The sequence below is a fragment of the Vulpes lagopus genome, chromosome 4, assembly GCF_018345385.1.
Source record: "Vulpes lagopus strain Blue_001 chromosome 4, ASM1834538v1, whole genome shotgun sequence".
NCBI classification, from domain to species: domain Eukaryota; kingdom Metazoa; phylum Chordata; class Mammalia; order Carnivora; family Canidae; genus Vulpes; species Vulpes lagopus.
Genome location: NC_054827.1, coordinates 100,552,591 through 100,576,759, shown reverse-complemented (window position 1 = coordinate 100,576,759; position 24,169 = coordinate 100,552,591). Strand labels below are relative to the sequence as shown.

General features: G+C 38.3%; 1 protein-coding gene across 13 annotated transcripts; it reads right to left on the bottom strand.

Annotated features, from left to right (window-relative positions):
- Window positions 1-2,551: 2,551 nt before the first annotated feature.
- Window positions 2,552-24,092, bottom strand: LINS1 (lines homolog 1). Of its 13 annotated transcripts, XM_041752507.1 has the most exons (9): window positions 23,970-24,057; window positions 23,206-23,241; window positions 14,463-14,572; window positions 9,869-10,378; window positions 9,668-9,757; window positions 8,661-8,802; window positions 6,841-7,431; window positions 5,347-5,518; window positions 2,552-3,530 (listed from the first exon to the last, which is right to left on the bottom strand). In XM_041752507.1, the coding sequence occupies exons 4-9, from the start codon at window positions 10,298-10,300 to the stop codon at window positions 2,657-2,659; spliced, it is 2,301 nt and encodes a 766-aa protein (XP_041608441.1). In that variant the 5' UTR covers window positions 10,301-10,378; window positions 14,463-14,572; window positions 23,206-23,241; window positions 23,970-24,057; the 3' UTR covers window positions 2,552-2,656. The 13 variants fall into 13 exon arrangements, with proteins under 13 accessions (XP_041608441.1, XP_041608444.1, XP_041608442.1 ...); XM_041752510.1 differs by lacking the exon at window positions 14,463-14,572 and having other exon boundaries at window positions 23,970-24,053; XM_041752508.1 differs by lacking the exon at window positions 23,206-23,241 and having other exon boundaries at window positions 23,970-23,988.
- Between the last annotated feature and the right edge of the window lie 77 nt (window positions 24,093-24,169).

Here is a 24,169-nt window from a genome sequence, read left to right as displayed (position 1 = left end):
ATACTTCTACGCATACTTTGTTTTAATCTATTCTTAGTTAAAACAATAAATTAGATTCACTTGGGATACATGGAGGTGTTTGCCTGAAGAAGAGGTGAAGCTACAGGCTGGGATTTATCCTGCAAGTATCACTAGCTTGGTGTTCCTTTACGGACTAACTCAAAAGAGCTCTTCGATATTCTGAATGGCCAAGGATAGCCATCAGTCACCTTCACCACTAGTAGGGCTTCATGAGTGTGTGACAAATTGACTTATACCCAAGGGTCAGAGACTGAAATGCCAGCACTCATACGTTTACCTATGGCCCTTGCCCTCATTTTCAATATAACAAAGGATTGATGGTTCCTATGAACCTTATGGAGAAACATAGCTCAAAACCACATCTGTATAAGCATGGCTTTTAAGGCATTCAACATGTATGTACCCTTAGGAGCATAAAGAATCATGTTTTTTGTTTTTTGTTTTTTTTCTTAAAAGAACTTATTTTCACTACATTTTAAAAAATGTATGTAACCAGTTAAAAACAAATAAATAAAAGGGTAAAAAACAATATATAAGGTCAAATTTTCTACTTTAGATCTGTTTCCCAAGGCAACCCCTGTTAGGACTCTCTGTATATACCTGTCCTCCTTTTCTTAAACAAATGGGAGCCCGTAATATTCACTTTTGCCTTCTACTGTAGATGTAAACATGGATACAACTCATTCTTTCCATGAGTATATAGTATTCTGAAGTATTCTATTAAGTATATATATTATCTTATTTAACCAGATATTTGTCTTTTGCTTTTACAATGTGCATTGAATATCCCTGAAAATAACCTCTTTAATGTGTTTCTTGAATTATGTAGAAACTGCCCCAATGTATACCAACTCTATTACCAAACTTTTTGAGCTCTGCATTTCTATTTGGTTAATGATAGCATCATTACTTAGTTAGCAATTCTCTATTTAGTTTCATTTCCACCTGAATGAGTACTGACCTGTCCTTTTGTTTTTTATTATTTTAAAGATTATTTATTTATTCATGAGAGACATAGAGAGAGGCAGAGTCACAGGCAGAGGGAGAAGAAGGCTCCCTGCAGGGAGCCTGATGTGGGACTTGATCCCAGGATCTAGGGATCATTCCCTGAGCTTAAGGCAGAGGCTCGACCACTGAACCACACAGGCATCCCAGTACTGACTTGTTCTTATGACCACAGCCTTACTGCCTCCCCTCAAAAAGACAGAATAGAATTATTATATATTAGGCATGGAGCCTACTTATGCAGGGCTTAAACTCACAACCTGAGATCAAGACCTGAGCTCAGATCAAGAGTTAGATGCTTAAGTGACCAAGCCACCCAGGTGCCCATTAAAACAATTTTAAATATGAAAATTACCTGGTGATTAAAATTTTGTTTTAAAGAACAGACGCATGAGGGTAACTGGGTGGCTTGGTCAAGTGTCTGCCTTTGGCTCAGGTCATGATCCCACGGTCCTGGGATGGAGCCCTGCATTGGGCTCCCTGCTCAGCAGGGAGTTTGCTTCTCCCTCTCCCTCTGCCACTCTCCCTAGTTGTGCTCTCAAATAAATAAAATCTTTTTTTTTTTTTTAAAGATTTTATTTATTCATTCATGATAGTCACACAGAGAGAGACAGAGAGGCAGAGACACAGGCAGAGGGAGAAGCAGGCTCCATGCAGGGAGCCTGACATGGGACTCGATCCCAGGCCTCCAGGATCATGCCCCGGGCCAAAGGCAGGCGCCAAACCGCTGCGCCATCCAGGGATCCCTTTTTTTTTTTTTTTTTTTTAAGATTTTATTTATTAAATAAATAAAATCTTAAAAAAAAAAGACTCATGTTCACAGAATAGACCATATACCTACATATATACAGAGAGCTAATCACCTCTCAAAAAAAAAAACCTAAGATTTTACGTTTGTTACATATCCCATCACATGTAAATACCTCAGAGGGAAATAATAAGCATACTGGATTAAATAGTGTCCCTTCCCAAATTCACATCTACCCAAAACTTGTGAATGTGACTTTATTTGGAAGTAGGGTCTAGGCTGATATAATCAAATTAGGATGAGGACACAGTGGATAAGAGTGGACCTTAATCCAACGGCTGGTGTCGCCAGGAGGGAAACCAGATACAGACACACCAAGAAAACCTCATGTGACAACAGAGGAAGAGACTGTCCTGGCACAGCTCCAAGCTACAGGACACTAAGGATGGCCAACAATTGCCAAAGGACAGGAATGGGTGGGGAAGGATTCTTCCCTAGAGCCTTGAGAGAAAGCATGGCCTGGCTGGCACCTTAATTATAGACTTTTAGCCTCCAGAACTACGAGAGAATAGATTTCTGTTGTTTTAAGCTGCCAAATTTTGGTGATTTGTTACAGCAGCTCAAGTGGACTCATATAATATCCCAAATCTGCATTAAGTTTGAAATTTTGAAAGTCTCTAAATTTCAAATGATGTACAACTGTATCAGACAAGGTGTCTTATTCAGTCATTAGGTTACTTTGAAAAGGTAAAAAGATACACTTGATTTAGAGAGTGCATTTATTTATTTATTTATTTATTTAATTTATTTACTAACTATTATCTCATTAAGGCACAATTTATAGCAGGAAAAAACAGTTCCTGGTAACAAAATGCTACTGTTTTACAAAGAGTTCATGCTCTCATTATATATTGACTCAGTATGTTTTAACAACTTCAAAAGTGCTGTGGCATTATAGGGGAAAAGATTTTTTTTCTGCAAACGGTAAATGGCACCCTGTAGCTCCTGAAAGCACTTCAGTGTCCTGTAAGATATTCCTACTTTGGAGATGTCACAGTCAACAGAGAAGGGAATATTAATATTAGATTGTTCTGGAACCAGAGGCCTTGATTGAGGCTCCATGCTAAGTTCTTTTTCATCTGTACCTGTTCTAACTGTGTCCTGAAATTTCTTCTTTGCTTCTTGCTGTAAAGATGTCTGTTTACTGTTTGTTGAGTGCTGGTCTGTGACTTCTACTTCAGAATCATCAGAGCTGTCATAATCTACCAGACTTTGAGAAGCTTGTGGGGGAGACAGACCAGCAGCAGCCTGGAGCGTGATGTGGGGCTCCTTGGACATCACAGGCTGGTTCAGAGGTCCAGAAGCATCGGAAGCCCAGGGGACCGAAGCGTGGGCATTTCTGTGACTACCAAGAGCAGCCCAAAGGCTAAGTTCAGTTTGGTTGCTGCTTCGGTCTTGGACAAGTGAGGAGCTACAACCACAAATATTTATGCTATCTTTAAGTTCGGTTACATCAAAATATTTGCAAATTGTGAAAAAACTAGCCCCATCTTTTTGCAGTAATTTTAAATATCTAACAAAATATTCAAGGAAACAGGTTTCTGATGAAATCAAAAAGTCAAGAAGAACTGAAGAATCAAATCCTATATTTTTCAATAAGAATAAGAAAATACAGTGTGGATTGTAGCCATATTTATGTGTGTGATGGTTCCACATTTCTTTTTCTTGGGTCAAGCCTTCAGTAGTTTTACACTGTCTGAAAATGAAGGTGAGAAGACCCAAGATTAATGACTTTTTACAAAAGTAACAGTTTTAACATATAATTCACATACCACAGATTCCCCTATCAGATTACTTTTAATCCATGCATTCTTTTAAAAGAAAAAAAATGTAAAACAATCTCTTCCTCTACAAACTCTATATAAATCTAGCTCAATAAAATAAATAAAATCCACTGAATTTGGTAGTTCTGGTCATTGTCTGCTGAACAAAAGTCCTCTGTCTTCCTGTGTCTTAACATCCTCATTGCTACAAGTAACTAATTACACAGGGTAACATGGGGCTGGAGACTGACCTCCTTTCTTTCCTTCCATGCTCTCCTCAGTAGGGCTGGGAATGGGACCCAGACTGACCAGTCAGAGTGCCTCATGCACCTGGCTACAATGATTGCTTCCAACATGGATCTGTGACCCAAGCAGGCTAATCAGATCCCCCCACCCTGGGACTTCTGCTGGAGCTATTAGAGATGCTAACTATAAGCTAGGCATTGCTGGAAGCCCTGAGAATGAATTCAGAGTTGCAAGAGAGAGAAAAAGAGCAATGATCAATGATGTGACTGAATCCCATTATACAGTGATGTCTGATGCCAACATGCCCCCTTGGAATGAATTTCCAATTGTGAGCTAATAAATTCCACTTTTTTTGTTTTGTTTTTTGCTTAGACTAGTAGTTTGTGTTCATTTCTATCCTTTTCAATAAAACTATTTTAACTACTATAGTTACATTTAAAAAAAAATGACATATGGCATGAGCACATGCCTCTCTGGCCACACTGAGGTGAAAAAAGTTCTAGATTTAATTCTGAGGCTTTCTCTTTCCTAAGCAGTAAGAAGTCTGTTTTGAGTACAACAGGCTCATAGGCATGTGCTTTTCCAGACTGAATTTTTATCTCACTGTTTAGGAGCCTAATTCAAATCACATGCAGGAGTTTTGTGTTCTTGATTAGAACCTTTTGAAAACTGGCCTCAAACACTTACAATCTGAAAGCAGCCACTGCCAATAGTGCCATAATATAAGAACTGGCAGCAGAGCTTTGCACCATCGGTCATTAGTAAGAAATCCCTTTCTCTGAAGCCAAGAAAGGATGGAAATAAAGCAAATACTTTAGGGTTTTAATAAAGCAGAGGGGAAGTAGTGTAAAAGGTCATCAGTTATGAGCTTCATAACCAATTACAGACATTTGCCATGGGATGACATGACCCTGTGTACAGTGGCTTTCATAAAGCAGAAATAGGGTGAGCATACAGTGTCTTCAGTGACATAGCTTCATAACCAACCTCAGTATCTGCCTCGAGTTGCTATCAGCCCTAGTTCAGCTGTATAATAACATGAAAATTTTGAGTTGTTGCTTTGGTTACTGACAAGTTTATAGTCACCTTTTTAAAAAGATAAAAATGACCACATGGAAGCTCATTTGGAAGAGTGAGTCTTGGGGGTGAAAAGCATTTTTAAACATAAATTAAAGTTCAGACAATGATACTAGCTTATTCCTGATTGCACAGGTAAAATGGAAGCTAAACCAGAATCCATGCTTTCTAGCTTCCTAGTCTAGTTCTACTACCCTAGATCTGCCTACCCAGCCAAGTTTTCATAATGAGAACACAAATGTAATCTCATTTTTATGTAGGGCAGGGGTAACGCAAGGAATTGGAACTTATAAGGAAACCACAAGATTGTTAGGGATTTTTTTCCCCCTTAATGATGGAAAGTAAATAGTATGTCTAGCACATTATTAAAAATGTTTTCTGCTTTGCTGGCATGTACTTAGCAAAATTACTTTAAAATATACTAACCTGGTCAACTTTAGGTAGATGCCCAGTGATGCTTTGGCGGCCTCCAGCATGTCATCATCTTGTTCTATGAAGACCCTGGAGATCCACTCACATGGATTGTGTGACTGAAGAGAGGGCTGAAGATGAGGCTTTAAGAATGTCAATAACTCAGACATGAAACTCTGTAAATCAACTTCAAAAAAAAAAAATGCAAATTTCAAAGAGTGGACAACTGCTGATGAACGCATTAATGTGTTGCCTATATATAAAATTATTGCATTTCAAGTAATCCAACATGCATGATCATTAATTCACTTTCAAAAAGCCTGTGAGTGAGGAATTGTCTCTACTTTGCAAATAAGGAAACAAAGAGGAAAAAAGTAAGTCACTCAAAAGAATACAATCAAAATGTACAACCAGGGGCACCTGGGTTGCTCAGTGGTTGAATGTCTGCCTTCAGCTCAGGTCCTGGGATGAAGTCCCTCATCAGGATCCCTGCAGGGAGCCTGCTTTTCCCTCTGCCTATGTCTCTGCCTGTCTCTGCGTATCTCTCATGAACAAATAAATAAAATCTTAAAAAAAAAAAAAAAAAAGTACAACCAGTTCATCCACTTGCCACAAATGCCAGATAATTATTTAGGAGAAATTAGAGTTACATGAATTCTTGCTAACAGCATATAAATGAATGAGTAGTAGGCAAGACAGCACTTCACTGGATGCTGCAGCTGTTACTAGAGGCAACAACGCAACCAAGCAAAAATCATTTGCCTTCAAAATAAGAGGAAAAAAACATTTTTTTTTTGAAGTATTAAAAGAAAGTACCATTAAGCACAAAAGCCAAAAAGGATTTGAGGAGTTTTAACTGTAACTTAAAACTCTGAATTATAGAACATATGCCACCTAGTGTTGTAAATTATAACCACAGAGAATGAGATCTAACACATAGTAATTACAAGTTCGAGGACATCCAAAGCAGTTTAAGGAAGTCGCTGCTTACAATTCAAACCTTTCACTAAAACTATATACTGCTTGTTTAGAGATATCTACTATTCCTTTTTAGCAGATGAAATGGTGGACATGTGGAGTTAAGATCCTGGAAGTTATATGTAATAATTTCTTAATAGATGTAACCTCTCACATGTTAGTTTCAATTCATTTTCTAGTGTTGATAATCTACATTGGTAGTTACCCAATTTTAGGAAGGAAATACTAATGAAATACTACAAATATCTGAATTGAACTGGCTACTATCACTTGCTTTGAGGTAACTCAATAGCACCTCTGTTTTTAGTCATTAAAAATGCCATACAAATTCAGTTCACCCCACAAAATGTTGATATGTTTCTTAATGTAATCCTAATCCTTTTTTAAAAGAAAATTTGATAAATTATAATTATGATAAAATGTAGATTAAATTAGTGGGGTTATAGTCCTGAGATTTGATAATTATGTACTACTTCATATGAATAAGCAATTCCTCATTACTTTGCATATAAAAGGAGTTCAGAGAATTACCTTTTATTTCATTTGCTGAAGCACAACTTTGAAACTTGATTTCTAAGGATTTAATGATAAGTAGGCTTGCTGCTCTAAGAATCACGTGATCTGGACCATGGACACACTCACATGCAGGTTGAACTTCATCTCCACCAAAGCAGGGAGGTTTTCCACGGACAGACAACGTTTTCAATAAACCCAAATCCACAGCTTGCAAAACAGCATCTGCTAAAGCCAACATGTCTACATCTAAATACTGGTCTGGTGGCATCAGGGCAGGGCCAGATCCCCAACAAAGGTCTTCACCCACTTTCCAGAGAAGGCACTTTTTGATGAATATGATGAACTTCCTTTTGACAAAAGCCTCAACAGGCCAGGTAATGACATCTAGCACACAAGAAGGTTTCAAAAATAAAATCCTCTGGCAAGTGAAATGTAGTTTCAGATGGATTCTGGAAGCTATAAGAAGCTCAAGCAATTCCAGGGAACATATCATGCTGTTTATTATTTTAGAGGTGTCTTGACAGCTCTTGAAATGCAGTGAAAATAAGGAATTGTAAAAAACTTGAAAAATAGTATCAAAAGGAGTCAGGAACTGCTTTAAAATTTCTGTAATGATAAAAACAGTAATTATAAATGAGGAAAAATAAACGCTTCTTAAAACAATTTGCAATTCAGTTTTTATGAATATTATCACTTTATAAGATGAAAAAATGGATTTGGTTTATTTAATGTGAACACAGAATAACAGATAGTAAGATGTGGTATACATACACAATTATTACTCAGCCATAAAAAAGAATGAAATCTTGACATAAAAAATGATGTGGATAGAGCTAGATAGAGTGCATTATGCTACGTAAAATAAATCAGTCAGAGAAAGACAATTACTATATGACTTCACTTATATATGAATTTAAGAAACAAGACAGATGAACATGGAAGAGAAAAAAAAGAGGCAAACCAGAATATATACTCTTAACTACAGAGAACAAACTGAGGGTTGTGGAGGGAAGGTATGGGAAGGGGATGGCTAATTGGGTGATAGGCATTAAGGAGGGCACTTGTGTTGAATACTGGGTGTTATATGTTAAGTGATGAATCACTAAATTCTGCACCTGAAACCAGTATTACAGTATATGTTAACTAATTAGAATTTAAATAAAAACTTGAGGGGCACCTGGGTGACTCAGTTGGTTAAGCATCTGCCTTTGGCTCCGGTCATGATCCCAGGGCCCTAGGATCAAGCCCTGCATTGGGCTCCCTGCTCAGTGGGGAGCCTGCTTCTCCCTCTCCTTCTGCTCTTCCCCCTACTTCTGCTTGCTTGCTGTCGTTTGCTCTAAGAAATAAAATCTTAAAAATAAAAGCTTGAAACAAACAAAAGAATAACAGCTAATAACCATGGTTAATTATCCATTTTACAAATATCAAAAGTGATATAGAAGAATAGCTTTAATTTTTGCCTTATGATGTTTTATTTTTAAAAAGGTATCTTCATGAATTTTTTTTTAAGATTTTATTTATTTATTCAGAGAGAGAGAGAGAGAGAGACAGAGACACAGGCAGAGGGAGAAGCAGGCTTCACGCAGGGAGCCTGATGCGGAACTCGAAACCGGGACTCCAGGATCACGCCCTGAGCCGAAGACAAGCGCTAAAGCGCTGAGCCACCCAGGGATCCCCAAAAAGGTATCTTCAGTCAAAAAATTTGGAATGAGATTCTTTAGTTTTTCATACTTTGGGACAGATCAGATGCTGTAAATTAAGTTTTAATCCTCAATATAAACATAATGCTCCTTGGAAGCAAAAGAATGATATTCATAGGGAATCATAATCTGTACCTGTTTTTTGTGAACATGTATCTTTAAAGATTTCTTTTATTGTAACAGTAAGGGTCCAGAGGCAATATACCACCTTCTCATTTTCAGGGTATTCAGAGAGATTTTTTTGGCAAAAAGCAACCCAGGAATTACTCAATGTTATCTACAAGTGAGAAAACAAAAAGAAGCAAGTTGTAATAGAAAATTTTCTTTATAATTGCAAATTATCTATTATATACAGTACAACTCTATATAACATTGTTTACGCTTGCAAAACAAAACAAAACAAAACAAAAGTACAGTTTTTGGTAAAAACAAATATCCTAATATCCTTTAAGTAAAAAAACTCAGTGTGCCATAGAAATAAAGGCTCAACTGGGAACATAAAAACATTAGTGGTGATTATTTCTAGGTGGTAGAATGATGTGTGCTTTTTATTTTGTTCTTTTTTTTTTTTTTTGTTCTTTATACGTTCTCTCATTTCTCAAAATTTTTACTACAAATACCCCCTTTTTGTATTTTAAAAAAATGTTATTTTGAGAAAGGAACAAGTAATTATAGCTGAAATAAATCAGTAAATGCTTACATTTATTAACTAATGCAGAGATAAGAGAAAAATCTGATGCTCAATTTGGTTTTTTTTCATCATGCTCATTCTTAGAACTTATTGATATTAAACCTTTCAAAATGGCCTTGGTCTCCAGCAGAGGTTCCTAATCTTTTTAAATGTTTTTTTTGAGAAAAGGAAGGAGGCCTACCTGTTCCTTTGAGAAACTGAAAGAAGTTATGGACTGACTTGAAACCCATCCTTTGGGTGAAGAATTTAATTTATAATGATTTATGACATATTTAAGACTAATTTTTGGTACAGGTCACTATTATAGTATTCTTACACTTTTGTCGATTTATATATTATTAAATGAGCAAACATTTTATTGATACAACCACTTGAAGGGTAAGACCAGGTGCTAAAGAACAATTTTAAAGAAACTGTAAAAGAAATAACATAATTTGATTACTTATCTTACCTTTTCCCTCAGTTGGAAATACAGAAGTAGCGCAAGGCACTTTGCAGCCATGTGACATAACAATTTATCCGAGTTTTGGAACATACAGGTCTACAGGAAAACAAATAAATTTACCCACGATTTGCAGAATGTTCTAAAAACTTTTGTTTTAAAAAGATGGATCTAAACAAACAAAAAACCCCCAAAAGACAAATGGCTTACTAATTTAGAATCGATGTCAGATGATTTTAGAAGAATTTTAATTACATCTCTGTATTTCTCCTTTGCATGGGAGTCAGTTTCAGCAGACAATATTCTGGTTATCATCACTTTGATTACTGTTAACTGAAGGAGCGTTATTTCTCGGGCACTGCATATTGGCGAGTGTTTCTTCAAACGCACAGGCACTACAGAAATGGAAGCCAAATTGGCAGAGGATGGCTGATGCCTGCCCTGGACATCATGGTGGTTTGAGCATTCTGAAGAGGTCGTTGTAAAGCAATCTAGATCTAAAGATGCTGGGTTGAGATAAAAGATGTAATCATGGCTCTCATTTTCAAGTGTGGCTCCCAGAAGTACCTTCTTGTATAATTGTTCTAAAATGTCAAAGAAAGCTTTCATTGGGACCATTGGGACTGCCAAAACATATCTCATGAGAAAGCTGACAACTCCAAACTGTAAATATTAATCTCAGAAATGCGACAAATCTGTAAGATGTTTCTTCAGTAACACCTAAAATAGGAACAATAATTTTAAAATTACAAACGTTATATGCATCATATTACAGGGGAAAGGCATCTGTTTCCACTTAATCACTTAGTCTCTCAAGTTAACGCTAACGCTGATTGCTTAATTTCTAAAATGGAAAACTGGTAATAAGATTATTTTAAGACCATAAAAATGAAATGTATGCTTTCCATACAGATTTAAGACTGTAAAATTATTTTTAATTTTATCAGAGCAGAAACTTTGCCTTTCCTTTAACATTTTTCAGTGGCCCATGAGGGCCCCTCAACCTTGGCACTGCTGACATTAGGGACTGGATAGTTTTGTTGTGGGGAGCTGGCCCGTGCAGTGTAGGAAGTTTAGCAGCATTCCTGGCCTCTATCCACTGGATGCCAGTAGTATGTCCCTTGGAAGGGCATAACCACCCAGGCTGACACTCACAGGGCCACCTCCAATTCATTAACTTCCACCTTTAACTTAACAGATTGAAAGCCTAGCTGGAACGCTATACGGTCAAGCTATTGTGGTTATTGAGGATTAATTCCCAACTTAAAATTAAATGATAATAGGAAGATCCTTGTTCAGTACTTTCAACAGTAAAGAGAAAAATGAAAAATGCCATGCCAAGAAAAAGATAAGATGTTAAGCAAAAGTAATCTAAACGTGAACACACTGTCCTTGTAGCTGGATAGAGCTTTTGACACTCCTGTTGTCTCAGACTCTGTCATGATGGAGATCAGTAAGAGTGGAGAAAAGGGAAAGGACACTGATGGTCAGACATGGCTAATAAAGCAAGGAATATGGACAATCATTGATAGATGACCGTTAGAGGAAATACTATGAGCAATAGGAGTATTAATGTAGTTACTTACAGACCAAGCATGGCTGGGAAAAATTTAAGACTTTGGCAGAAGCTAGAGATTCCTGAATATACTTCCAGTGGAATGCTGAGCCTCTGGGAATTATATGATCCTTTGGGGCTCAGTCCTTTCATTACCTTTGAACTATTTCACACCTTTGTAAATTGTAGATTGCTGATGGGAATGCAAATAATTCTTGTCTACAGACATGCAAATAATTGTCTGCTGGAGGGGCAACCTTTCCCTCAGCAAGGGGGTAGGGGGGAGCTAGTTGCACTTCTGTTTGTAAACTCAGTTCAACATTCCTTTACTCCATATAAATTATGGTTCTTTAACTTTTCCTTTAAAATCGTTGTGACATTTGCCCAGTTCTTTCATTAGTTAATGAGTTAAATAAAATTGCTGATACAAGTTGATTTTGTATGGGTCATGACTTTGTCCGCTTCCAATTTATCCTTTAATAAAGTCCAAGGACTTTCCTCATCTACTCCAGCTCATTTATGAATGCCCAGCCCATCTTTACCCCCTGTCCTCCCTGGAAGAGTCCTAGGGGACTGTCACTAACATTGGGTCTTACTTCGACAATGTGACCCACTGACCTGCCCCTGGTCTTGACACCTTCCTCTCCACCGGTTTCTCCCCTTGCTTATTAGCTTCTAAGGAGTTTCATCTCCTGATCACCCCAAGACAAAACTACCTTGTTTTTGTCCTATAGTGTAGAAATAAGTATTAAGAAGCCTATAGATTTTAACTTAAATTATGAATGAGACTTTGGTTTCTTTGAATCCTCTTTTCAAACTGTGGTGAACATGCCACATGACTTGGAAACATAACTAATTATCAGCAACCTTGTTCCATCTGTTAGGGATCAATATTCTCTATTACCAGAATACTGCTCCCAGAAAGCAAAAATGGTTAATGTTCCAAGAAAGGGCTCACCATATTCCTAATAGGTCTCACTTCTACACTTCCTCTTTGACTCATCTCATTTCATAAGTCCCCACATTTTCTTCTTTGAGAGATGTCCCATTTTAATGGACATTCTCCCTGTTGCAAGAGCCTGAATAAAATTATCTTCTTAATCATCTGGTAAGTTTTTTCTGCCACAAATCAGAAACTAGCTTTCATAATCTACTTCAGAGTCTACTTTAATTGTATTTATTTCACCTTATATTTTAGTTATGACAATAACATTTTTTCCCAATAAAACTGCTGGCATCTTTTATTGAAGTTGACATAAACTACTGACATTTTAATATGTCAAACATTCTGTGACAATAAATTATTTTAAGGTTTTAACTAATATCAGATGTGCAAGTCCATTATTGTAATTTTTAGCCACAAATGGAATGCGTTTTATTTCAATGCTATAGCAGTAACAATACTTCCAGTAAGGGGCACCTGGGCGGCTCAGTCAGTTAGATATCTGACTCTTGGTATTGGCTCACGTCAGGATCTTAGGGTTGTGGGATTGAGCTCCACACTAGGCTGTATGCTTGGCGTGAAGTTTGCTTGGGTTTCTCTCCCTCTGCCCCTCCCCCTGCGCTCTCTCTCAAATAAATAAATCAATCTTAAAAAAAAAAAAAAAACACTTTCAATAATATTTCTACAAATCTCAAGTTCTTAAATTTTACCACAAATAAGATTGTAGTTACTCAGTTATTTTTGACGTACATAAAGGGGCCTTGATTTCGAGTGGTTCAAACATTTCAGCATGCAAAACCAGTGAATACCAGTAAATAAATAGATACAGACAAAGTAAGCAACCATTTCAAGGGGAAATGGGCTGTTCTCTATCACTGTGGGACCCAGTTCCTTTGATAAGAGTGGTTGTGAGTAATCAGACTGAAAAGCATGAACTGGGGGCCAACAAATGCCAGGCAGGTGTAGGGGTGCCAAGGACTGCCCCAAATGTGTCACTCCGGCACATTATTTTAAATAAAAGTTGCTTCAGAGACAGCCTGTGCAGGAAAGATACTGAGACCCTATGTTATGCAGGAAATAAATCTCCCATGGGAGATGTGTCCTCTGAGTATCAGAGGAGGTAGAGACATTCTGATGTCCAGAGATAGGACATTTAGAACCAGGAAGGCTAATATAAACAACCCTTTTTACTTTTTTACTATTTTACTAGCACAATCCAAATTCTCTTAAGAATTCCTTACTTAATTAGAGCCCCCAGAGTTAAGTTTTCTCTGTCCTGTCAATTCCTCACAGATTTACTGTCTCTTTGTCTAGAAAGTATAAAAACTGCCTGTCTTGGTCATATCTTTAGATGTCAATGTCATTCCATGGCCTCTTGAGCCCAGGTAATAAAACTCTGTTTTTTTTTCTGTTAATTTGTCTCTTGTAAATTTAATTCTTAGTCCAGCTAGAAGATGTTGAAGGGTAGAGGGTGAATTTTTCCTTCCCTTTACAGGTACAAAGAGGATAGGTGCTAGGCTGGTTCCACTATGACTAAGCATCAATCCTTCTTCATTACAATGTCTTTTAAAATATTGATGCTGGCCAAAGAAATCTGCATTGAAACAAATGTCTGTGTGTAGCCTATTGAGAATTGTAGCTTTTTTTTTTTTTTTAAGGAATTAATAGTATTTTTAATTTTTTTTTTTTTTAATTTTTATTTATTTATGATAGTCACAGAGAGAGAGAGAGGCAGAGACACAGGCGGAGGGAGAAGCAGGCTCCATGCACCGGGAGCCTGACGTGGGATTCGATCCCGGGTCTCCAAGATCGCGCCCTGGGCCAAAGGCAGGCGCCAAACCGCTGCGCCACCCAGGGATCCCAGGAATTAATAGTATTAAAGGAAAGGACAAATCCTGAAAAAATGAACTAGGGTATTTGACCAACCACACTTTTTTTCCTGAAGAGTCTGTTACAAGGGTAGTACATTTCAAGCTCATTTCCATGCTGGTCTGGAGGAAGGTATACCTACCAGACAAGCTTTTAAACCAGCTATACTGGATATATGTGAAAGATCTGTCTAGCCTGAAAAGGAAACAAATATTAGGAAAGGTCTAATTAGGACAAGGAATGGGTAGTGTTTCAAAGAGTTTTTTCAGAAAATACCTCTTGGCAGAGAATGAATACCAGGTGGCCAAAGAGGATAAAAGCATAAAATTTGCCTCAAGTCTTTTACTGTTTAAGTGCTATAAATTATTTGAATTGTGTATTCTATTCCTAACTGAACCATACGTGTCTTAATATAAAAGTAATATATTCCCACTTACCTTCACACAAAATCGATGCTTCAGGAATAAGAATTGCTAAAGTTTAGGGGCACCTGGGTGGCTCAGTTGGTTAAGTGGCTGCCTTCGGCTCAGGTCATGATCTTGGGGTCCTGGAATGGAGCCCCTTGTCAAGGTCCCTGCTCAGCAGGGAGTCTGCTTTTCCCTCTGCCCCTCCCCCAACTTGTGCTCTCTCAAATAAATAAAATCTGAAAAAAGGAAAAGGAAAAGAATTGCTACAATTTATTGACTGCATACTATGTACCAAACACTGTTTTAAATAACAGCTTCACAATAGCTTTATGAGGTGGATAATTATCACATCCATTTTAAAATAAGGAAATTAAGGCAAGGAGAGACTAAGTTACAGGGCTAGTTAAGTGGCAGAGCCAGGCTCTGGACACACAAAGTCTAACTAATATCAAAGCCTGTGGTCTTCCTCAAATTTCCTCTGACGCTCCAACTCTCAGGACAATGGAAAAATAAATGGTCTCTACTAAGCTTCCTAAGTGAAAACGGTAATTCACACAGTCTAATTTTTAACACTTTCTAGATTTTCTCCCGTAATACTATAAATCGGAATACTCCTCCTTAGACATTTGCACATGCTGCAGAATATCTAAGCTCAAGGTGAATTACTATAAAACTTTCGAGTGCAAACCAAGATCAATTTTTTCAAAAGACACTCAGCAACTAAAGGTTAAAACATTAATCAAGCCATCCATTTGATTGAATTTTTATATTAAATTACTTTTAGAAGATACATCAAACCCAGGATAAAAAGCCAAACTATCCACAGATCATATTTTATCAGCCCATCAACAGTTTAAAGGCAGTACAGGGATGCCTGAGTGGCTTAGTGGTTTAGTGTCTATCTTTGACTCGGGGTGTGATCCCGGGGTCCCGGGATTGAGTCCCATGTCCAGTCCCACGTCGGGCTCCCTGCGAGGAGGCTACTTCTCCCTTTGCCTGTGTCTCTGCCTCTCTCTGTCTCTTATGAATAAATAAATAAAATCTTTAAGAAAAAAATAAAGGCAGTATAAATATAGGTGACTAAGACCTTGGTTTTTCCTCATTTAAAATAATTTCAAACTTTTACAAAAATTAACTCAAAACAGATCACAGGCTTAAAACTTAAAAACAAGATTTTAGGATAAAAGAAAAAAGCAGGAGAAAAATCTTTAGGATTCAAGGCTAGGCAAAAAAAGTCTTAAATGTGACCCCAAAGCAGAACTCTATAAAGTAAAAATTGATAAACTGGACCTCAAGAAAATTAAAAACATTTGCTCTGTGAAGGACTCTATTAAGAGCATGAAAAGACAAGCTATAGACTAAGAAAGATATTTGCTACTCACATATCCAACAAAGGGCTAGTACCTACAATATATAAAGAATTCTCAAAATTCAGTATTTCAAAAGATAGTAATAAATAGAAACAGGCAAGAGACATAAACAGACCTTTCTCTGAAGAGAATATACAGATGGCAAAAAAGTGCACAGAAAGATGTTCAACCACATTAGCCACTGGGGAAATGTAAATTAAAATCACAGTAAATACCACTATCACTGTAACTGAAATAAAAATTAATGATGCCAAATTCTGGAGAGGATATGGAGAACCAGACTACTCTTACATTGCTGTTGAGATTATAAAATGATATAGTTAGTCACTCTGGAAAACAGTCTGGTAGTTACTTTAAAAAACTAAACATACTCTAAACCATATGTTCCAGCAATAGCGCTCCTTGGTATTTACTTGAAGGAGTTGGAAATTTATGTCAACACAAAAACCTGCACAGATGTACAGAGCAGCTTTACTCATAATTTCCAAAACTTGGAGGCAGTGAAGATGTCCTTCACTGTGTGAATGGATAAACTGTGGTATATTCAGACAAAGGAATATTATTCAGTGCTAAAAATGAAACGCTATCGAGTTATGAAAGGACATGAAGGAACCGTAAATGTGTAGTACTAAGTAAAAATAAGCCAATCTGAAAAGGCTATATACTCTATGATTCCAACTATACATCATTCTGGAAAAGGTGAAAGTATGGAGACAGTAAAAAGATCAGTGGTTGCCAGGGGCTGGGGTGCTGGAAAGAGATGAACAGGTGAAGCACAGATTTTTAGGGCAGGGAAAAGACTGTATGATCCTATTATGATGGATGTGTACCACTGTATGTTTGTTCAAACTCAGAGAATGTACATCACCAAGAGTGAACCCTAGCACGCACTATGGGCTTTGGGTAATAATGATGTGTCAACGTAGGTTCATCAATTATAACAAACATATCACTCTGGTGGGGGGCGGGGGTGTTGATAATGCAGGGGAGGGGTGAAATTTCGGTACTTTCTGGTCAATTTTGCAATGCAGTAGTTGCATCTAACATATAACCTAGTAATTACATACCTGGGCAGTGTGTAATTACTTAATTATTACTTAATTTATTCCAGCAAAATTAAGACTTATATTCACACAAAAACCTGTACATGAGAGTTCACAGCAGGTTCATAATAGCAAAAAACTGGAGATAACCCAAATGTCCTTCAATGCATGAATGGTTATACTGTGGTACATCCATACCATACTGGAATACTACTCAGCAACAAGGAAAGAACTATTGATGCATGCAATAATTTGGATAGTTTTTAGGGAATTATAACCTAAGAGAAAAAAAGGCAATCACAGAAGGTTGCATATTGTGTGGTTCTATTCTTTTCTTTTTTTAAGATTTTATTTATTCATGAGAGACAGAGACAGAGAGAGAGAGAGAGAGAGAGAGAGAGGCAGAGACATGGGCAAAGGGAGAAGCAAGCTCCCCGCAGGGAGCCTGATGTGGGACTCGATTCCAAGACCCCAGGATCACTACTTGAGCCAAAGGCAGATGCTCAACCACTGGGCCACCCAGGTGCCCCATGTGGTCACATTCTTGAAATGACAAAATTAGAGAGATGGAGATTAGTGGTTGTCAGAGGTTAGGCAGGCCCCCATCCACTTAGTGGGTAGGGTTATAAAGGCCACCACAAGGATCCTTGTAATCATGGAACTGGTGAAGACAACACTAACCGATGTATGTGATTAAAACTGCATAGAACTAAAACAAACAAACAAAAACAAAACAAAACAAAAACTGCAAAGAACTGAATATACACATAGATAAATGATTAGAGGTAAAATAGGAAATCTGAACAGGATTAGTGGATTATACTAATGTCAATATCTTGGTTTTGATATGACAGTTATGAAAGATGCTGCCATTGGAGAAACTCGTCACAGGGTCCACAGGATCTCTCTGTATAATTTCTTACATCTGCACGTGAATCTACAATTTCTCAAATTAACAATTCAATTAGAAATATAATAATTTCAGGGCAGCCCTAGTGGCTCAGCGGTTTAGCGCTGCCTTCAGCCCAGGGCGTGATCCTAGAGTCCCGGAATCGAGTCCCACGTCAGGCTCCCTGCATGGAGCCTGCTTTTCCCTCTGCCTGTGTCTCCGCCTCTTTCTCTCTCTGTCTCTAATGAATAAATAGATAAAATCTTTAAATATATATATATATACACACACACACACATATATAAAATAATTTTCAGAGGTCGATTAAGCATCTGACTCTTGACTTTGGCTCAGGTCATGATCTAAGGATTGTGGGATCGAGCTCCATGGCAGCTCCATGCTTGGCAAGGAAGTCTGCTTGTCCCTCTTGCTCTGTTCCTGCCCCTGCTTGCTCTCTACTTCTAAAATAAATAAGTAAAATCTTAAAAATATATATATAATAATTGCAGCTATGGACATCAGCCTTCTGATCCGAAGCATTAATATGCATAGGATTTCACTAATACCAACTAAATATAAATGTATTCGAACTTTATTTTTAGAACATTAATTTTAAAAATTTCTAAACCAAAAACTGAGCATAATGGTATTTTAAATAATGTTACAAAATATTTTCTTAAAAAATATTCCTACGGAAAACTAGGTAGATTTTAAGGGCATAGTCTATTCATTAAAAGACATTTTGCAAAAAAAAAAAAATAATAAAATAAAAAAAAATAAAAATAAAAGACATTTTGCCATCACTCAATTTCAAAATTATCAAAAAACAAGCTGCTAGTGATTTAATCCTTCTTTGCAGAAAACAATAACAATAAAAATATGTCACTATTTTTTTAGGAGATTTTCTTAGGCAACCTATATTAGATTTGGAAAAGTAATTACTTTCATGGTCAATGTTTCAATAAAAAAATGCTTTTCTTTATATGAAAAACTATTATAGTTTGTCAATCAACTCTGCCCAATTCAAAATTGGGCTTTGGCCTAGTGCAACAATAGGTTCAAATGTAATCACAGCCCAACTGGTCATACTGTATATTGCCCTGTTAATGACGATGCTGTGATTCTAGAGGCAGAAGCTGAGACACTCTGAACAAAGGCTATCTTTTAGGATTCTGGTTCCTGTCTCAAATAAGATAGCAATCATTTTATCCAAATAAATAAATGAGTGGTTAGAATCTACCTAACCTGTTCAGACCACTCGAGGGTAGTGCCAACATTAGGGGAGGCTGATGAGGGTGGCTAAGGCACTGAGAAGGCCTGGAAGACAAAAGGATAGAGGTTTCCATCATCCCTGTCTACCATCAGAGCCATTACAGCTGGTCCACTATAATTACAAGAGGACCTCCCTCTCCTAGAAAGATAGAGGGGGAAGGGATATCTTGCAAGAGCATCTTACATCTCCCTTTGCCCTCCTACTTCTATTCTTCACCTTTCTTCATGCCCTAGCATGCTCCAATATTGGAATTCCTTGGGAGAACAATCAGGCAAGAAAATGAAATAAAGGGTATCAAAATTGGAAAGGAAGAAGTAAAATTGTCTCTATTTGGGGATGACATGATTCCATATAAAGAAAATCCTAAAGACTCAACCAAAAAAATGTTAGATCTAATATCAATAAATTCAGTTGAAGTTTCAGGATACAAAATTAAGTATGAAAATCAGTAGTATTTCCATGCACGAATGACAAATTTTCTGGAAAAAAAAAGAAATTGATCCCATTTATAATAGCATCAAAAATAATAAAACACCTAGGAACAAATGTAATTAAGGAGGGGAAAGATCTCTGAAAAATCACAAGACACCGATGAAAGAATTCTAAGGCACAGGGATCCCTGGGTGGCGCAGCGGTTTGGCACCTGCCTTTGGCCCAGGGCGCGATCCTGGAGACCCGGGATCGAATTCCACGTCAGGCTCCCGGTGCATGGAGCCTGCTTCTCCCTCTGCCTATGTCTCTGCCTCTCTCTCTCTCTCTCTCTCTCTCTATCATAAATAAATAAAAAATTTTAAAAATATATTTTAAAAAAGCATTCTAAGGCACAAATAAATGGAAAAGTAACCTATGTTCTTGGATTGGAAGAATTAATATTGTTAAAATGTCAATACTACCAAAAACCATGTATAGATTCAATGTCATCCCTCCTAAGAGTCCAATAGTATTTTTTACAGAAGTAGAAAAAATACTCCTAATATTTATATGGAGCCACAAAAGACCCAAGTAGCCAAAAAAAAAAAAAAAAAAAAAAATCCTGAGAAAGAACAAAGAACAAAGACATCACAGTTCCTGATTTCAAGCTACACTATAATGCTATAGTCACCAAAACAGTATGGTACTGGCATAAAAACAGACCAACAGACAGATTTGAGAGCCCAGAAATAAATCCCCACATATGGAGCTAATTAATATCTGATGGGAGAGCCAAGAATATTCAATGCAGAAAAGAGTATTTTCAATAAATGGTGCTGAGATAATTGGATATTTGCATGTAAAAGAATTAAATTGGACCCGTATCTACACCCAACAAAAATTAACTCAAAATGGATGAAAGACTTAGATATAAGACCTGAAACTATGAAAATCCTAGAAGAAAACATAGGAATAAAGCTCCTTGACATGGGTGTTGGTAATGAGTTTTTTGGATGACACCTAAAGCACAAGCAACAAAATACATAAGCGAGTAGAACTATATCCAACTAAAAAGCTTCTGCATAGTTGAATAAATCATCAGCAAAATTAAAAGAAAACCTGCGGAATAGAAAAAAAGGTTTGCAAAGTATACATCTAATAAGGGGTTAATACCCAGAATATATAAAGAATTCATACAACTGAGTAACAAAATACCACAAATAATCCAATTTAAAAATGGTCAAAGGAGCTAACTAGACCTTTTTCCGTATAAGATATATAAAAGGCCAACAAGGTACATGAAAAGTTGCTCAATATCACCATTCATTAGGGAAATGCAAATTAAAACTACAATGAGATATCACCTCACTGCTGTTAAGAATGGCCATCATCAAAAGAAGACAACAAATGCTGGCAAGATGTGGAGAAAAGGGAATCTTTGTGCACTGCTGGTGGCAATGTAAATTTGTGCAGCCACTAGGGAAAAGCAGTATGGAGGGAGGGTCCTTAAAAAATTAATAATGAAACTACCATATGATATGGCAATTTCAAATCTGAGACTATATCCAAAAGAATCAAAAACACTAACTTAAAAACATATCTGCACCCCCCATGTTCCTAACAGCATATTTGTAATAGCCAAGATACGGAAGTGAGCTAAGTGGATGAAAAAACTTGATACACACACACACACACACACACACACACAAAATGGGAGTATTATCTAGCCATAAAAAATGAGAAAATAGTTTCATTTGCAATAACACAGATGGACCTTAAAGGCATTATGCTAATTCAAATTAGAGAAAGACAAATACTATACAATCTCACTTGTATGTGGAATCTAAACAAACTCATAGAAAAAGAGATCAAACTTGTTATCAAAAGCAGAGGGTGGGCCAGAGGGGGAACTGGAGGAAGGTGGCCAAAAGGTACATACTTCCAACTATAGGTTAAATAAGTGCTAAGAATGTAAGGTACAATATGATGACTATTGCTTTAAAGCTGCTAAGAGAGCAAATCCTAAGAGTTTTTATCACAGTACAATTTTTTTTCTCTTTTTCTTTCATTTCTCTTTATTGTATCTATAGTAAAGTGGATGCTAACTGAATCTATCGTGGCAATCATTTCACAATATATGTAAATTGAACCATCATGCTGTATGCCTTATTCTGATATAGTTATGTATGTCAATTATTTCAGGGGAGATTATAAAATCAGGGGGAAAAATGTTGGGATCTTTAAGTGTTCAGTCCCCTGTATCCTCTTTCTTCTTAGAGCAATTTCATGGGTGCTCAATGTATTTAATTATTATCTCCATGCTGACAACTCCAGAATCCATAGTTAGGGTCTAGCTATCTTCTGGGCTCCATACTCAAGTAGCTAAATGCCATCAAAGTTCCACTTGGAGGTCCCACAGGTACCTTTGGCACAAGTTCAACTCAACTTCTATGGCCCCTCAAACTTGTTTTCTCCTACCTCTCAGTTTATGGTGTCTGTATCTCCTAGCCATCCAAGCTAGAAATCTGGACCTCTTTCTTTCTGGACCCTTCCTCACTCCACTTCTCTTCACTCTCACTGAGAAATCTGGATCTCTTTCCGAACCCTTCCTCTCCTCCATCCTCTCTCACCCTCCACACCACTTCTACCCCAGACAACCAACAGATTTCTTGCTAAGTGCAAGAGAAATTAGCCCACCCTGCACCCCTTTCTTCTGAAAAACCTCTGCAAAGTCCAAAACCCTGGACACAGTTTGGCAAGTCCTTTAAGATCTGCTTCTTGGAATCCTCTTACCAATCCCACCCCATAAACTAAGCTACAGGCTTCCTCTAAGGCCCTCAAAACCATGCATTTTAAGGGTTCCCAAGTTTTGTTTGGCACATTCTTTCTGACTAAGCCATAGTCAACCTTTTCCCTCACTTCCAACCTTTAATTTGGAAATCCTCGGTCCTGGGAAACTTTTTACATATCCAACTCAGTATTAGGGGGGCCATGCCAAGTGCTCCCTCTGCCTATACTACCTATACTCAGTATTTACCTCGTTGCATTGTTTATAATTATTTTCTAGTTTGCTTTCCCCACACTTGGGACTATGAGCTTCCCTGGGCAGGACTGAGCTTTTTGCTCACATAAGCCAATAGGTAGCTCATGAGGAAAGCACCAAAACGTGTACTCTTGAATGAATGATAGTGTAAAAGAAAACATCAGGGGACAAATTCAAAGTGTTTGCAGTGACTCCTATCTGTCACATAACATCTTAATATACCTCATTACATGAAAGCAATTGTATATTAAATTCCTTCCTTTATATAATTAAGTAGGCCTTTTTAAAAAAAATTTTATTTATTTATGATAGTCACACACACACACACAGAGGCACAAGCAGAGGGAGAAGCAGGCTCCATGCACCGGGAGCCCGACGTGGGATTCGATCCCGGGTCTCCAGGATCGCGCCCTGGGCCAAAGGCAGGCGCCAAACCGCTGCGCCACCCAGGAATCCCCTAAGTAGGCCTTTCTATGTGGACATTGGTGTTAGCCAAATGTCCGGTGTGTTAGGTGACTTAGCTTAAAATAATGTCAACGCTTATTTGGATTACTATGTGGCCTTCCACATTTGCAGTAACCCTGCTCCAGCTAGTCTTTTTCCAGTGAGCAGCCAGCCAGTGATCTTTTCAAAATATAAATACGATACTGTCACTTCCCTACCACGGCTTAGGAGGTCCTGCAAAGATCTGCGGCCTGTCCCACACCCCCAACCTTATTACCAATCATTCTCCCTCTTACTCACTCTGCTTGACTACGCTGATCTTCTTTCTTGCAGTTTCTGTTAAACAGCAAAGGTTAATCCAGCATCAGAGGCTTTGCACTGTTGATTCTACCTGCCTGCAAAATTCTTCCCCACGCCCCCACCTCCTCCCAGATGGTGCCAAGGTTGGCTCCTCCTCATTCAGATCGCTGCTCCAGTGTCACTTCCTCAGAGACCTTTCCTGACTACCTCTCTAACCAGCAGGTCCTAGTCAAACTCGATCCTATTGTTCTCTTCGACTTCCTTTGTATGAGTTATCCCTATCTGATAATTTTGTGTTTATCTGTCTCCCTGGTTAAAGCGAGAGCTCCACGGGGACAAGTGATTCCATCTACCTTGTTCCCTCTTGTCTCCCTAACGGCTGAAACAGCTCCCGGCCAACAAACGCTTGCTAAATGAATCCATGCACTCAATAAACAGGTGCATCTCGCGTATTGTCCGGTCTCCTGTCCCCTCCATTGTCAGAAATCCGTTAGGGTGCCTGTCCTTGCAGGAAGGCTCTTGCAGCGTCACCGCCATCCCAAAGAGAGTCTTCTTTTCCTCGCCGGGCGAGGCAAGCCCAGCCTGGTAGCTACAGAGGCCTCAGGGACCGAAGGACGAGCTGCGGACCCGGCACCCGCGCCTGAAAAGCGCTGCGGGGGGGCGGCGGCACACGGCGTCCCTCTCTCCTCGCTTCCTGGGGACTGCCGCCTCCCCAACCTTAGACTCCTGCACCAGCCTCTCAGTCGGCCGCCGCTCCCAGTTACCTGCCGGGGATCTGGCGTGGGAGACTCAGCCTTCGCACCGCCATTCGAAGGACCAGGGGCACCCTCCGGGCCACCGTAGTTCACGGAAAGCGCAAGCCGACCTCCCCTCCCGCATGCGCAGAGGGCCCGTTCGGCGGACGGCGTCTCTTAGCAACCGCGTCGAGTCCCTCCGCCAGGGGCGGAGCGTCGGAAGCCTCAGG

What these genes read in the sequence shown, in the direction of transcription:
- LINS1 (XM_041752511.1), bottom strand. Translation starts at nt 10,300, where the DNA reads ATGAGATATGTTTTGGCAGTCCCAATGGTCCCAATGAAAGCTTTCTTT. An exon ending in CTGACATCGATTCTAAATTA is followed by an intron (nt 9,758 to 9,868) that starts GTAAGCCATTTG and finishes GTTTTCCTGTAG; the next exon opens with ACCTGTATGTTCCAAAACTC. An exon ending in TACATGTTCACAAAAAACAG is followed by an intron (nt 7,432 to 8,660) that starts GTACAGATTATG and finishes TTATCATTACAG; the next exon opens with AAATTTTAAAGCAGTTCCTG.